Genomic DNA, 1,819 nt, shown 5'->3' on the forward strand with positions numbered 1-1,819 from the left:
AGCTTTAGCTGAGCTCACATACAGGGTGAGACATTTCTAAGTTTTAAACTTGTGAAACTAAAATTGTATTTAGGTGCAATGTAGCTCTATAAAACAGAATTGCCTCCTAACATTGTAATACATTTAGTTTTACATTTTTAAAGCAAGTGATAAAGAATCTTGTCATTTTAGTTTCTCTTTTTCACACTTTCACTTTTGTTCTCATTGTGTAGACATGTCTGCTGACGGCAGTTCGCTCTGTGAAAACCAGTTTCTGTGTTCCATCTGTCAGGATGTGTTCACTGATCCAGTCAGTACACCATGTGGACACAACTTCTGTAAAGAATGCATCACTAAATACTGGGATACAAATGTGCCTTACAAGTGTCCCAACTGTCAAAAGATGTTCTACACCAGACCTGAGCTGCAGGTGAATACTTTTGTCTCTGAGATGGTTGCTCACTTTAGACAGTCGGCTCATCAGAGAGCGAGCAGCAGCAGCTCAGAGCAACAAGTTGCCCAACCAGGAGACGTTCCCTGTGACGTCTGCACTGGAACCAAACTGAAGGCCCTGAAGTCCTGCCTGGTGTGTCTGGTCTCCTACTGTGAGACTCACCTGGAGCCTCACCTAGCAACGCCAGGCCTGAAAAGACATCAGCTGATCGACCCTGTGGAGAACCTGGAAGACAGGATGTGTACGGAGCACGATAAACTGCTGGAGCTGTTCTGTGAGACCGACCAGATGTGTGTCTGCATGCTCTGCACTTATTCAGACCACAAGTCACATGATGTTGTTCCTCTGAAAGAAGAATACCAAAGACAGAAGGTCGAGGTTGAGAAGACAGAAGCTGAAATTCAGCAGACGATCCAGGAGAGACGACTTAAGATTCAAGAGTTCAAACGTTCAGTCAAGGTCAGCAGGGACAATGCAAACAGAGAGATAGAAGACAGAAACTCTGTCTTCATCAAGCTGAAGGAGGCTATTCAGAGAAACCAGGACAAAGTCATCAAGACGATTGAAGACAACCACAAAGCGACAGCAAGGGAGGCTGAAGGCTTCATCAAAGAGCTGAACCAGGAAATCTCTGAGCTGAAGAAGAGTGCTGAGCTGAAGCAGCTCTCACACTCAGGAGACCACCTTTACCTCGTCCAGAACTTCAAGTCCCTGAATGCTGCTCCACCCACAAAGAACTGGACAGAAGTCAGAGTCTGTCCAGCTTCATATGAGGGGAACAAGAGAACTTTGGCTCAGTTGCTGGAGATGCTCAAAAATGAGACGAAGAAGCTGCTCACAGAGTTTGAGCTGAAGACCGTCCAGCAGTTTGCAGTGGACGTCACTCTGGATCCTGATACAGCACATCCCTCGCTCATCCTGTCTGAAGATGGGAAACAAGTTCATCACGGTCTTGTAGAGAAGAATCTACCAGATACTCCAAAGAGATTTTCTACTTTTATCTGTGTCTTAGGGAAGCAGTCTGTTTCTACAGGAAGGTTTTACTTTGAGGTTCAGGTTAAAGGGAAGACTGGTTGGGTTTTAGGAGTAGCAAGAGAGTCAGCCAATAGGAATGGGCTAATCCATTTGAGCTGTAAGAATGGTTACTGGACACTATGGTGTATTAATGAAAAAGTCTTCAGTGCTCTTACTGAGACCCCTGTCTCTGTCTCTGTGGAGTCTCAGCCTGAGAAGGTTGGGGTGTTTGTAGATTATGAGGAGGGTCTGGTCTCCTTTTATGACGTTGATGCAGCGAGTCTCCTTCACTGACAAACTCCTCCCACTCTTCTGTCCCTCTACCAATCAGGGTGGTAAAAACTCTGCCCCTCTCATCATCTGTCCTGTTAA

General features: G+C 45.6%; 1 protein-coding gene across 1 annotated transcript; it reads left to right on the forward strand.

Moving 5' to 3' along the window:
• Nucleotides 1-214: 214 nt before the first annotated feature.
• LOC129103965 (E3 ubiquitin-protein ligase TRIM11-like) lies at nucleotides 215-1,741 on the forward strand. The gene has a single exon (XM_054614612.1). The coding sequence runs from the start codon at nucleotides 215-217 to the stop codon at nucleotides 1,739-1,741; it is 1,527 nt and encodes a 508-aa protein (XP_054470587.1).
• The last annotated feature ends 78 nt before the right edge of the window (nucleotides 1,742-1,819 follow it).

The sequence above is a fragment of the Anoplopoma fimbria genome, chromosome 15 (genome assembly GCF_027596085.1).
Source record: "Anoplopoma fimbria isolate UVic2021 breed Golden Eagle Sablefish chromosome 15, Afim_UVic_2022, whole genome shotgun sequence".
Classification (NCBI taxonomy): Eukaryota; Metazoa; Chordata; class Actinopteri; order Perciformes; family Anoplopomatidae; genus Anoplopoma; species Anoplopoma fimbria.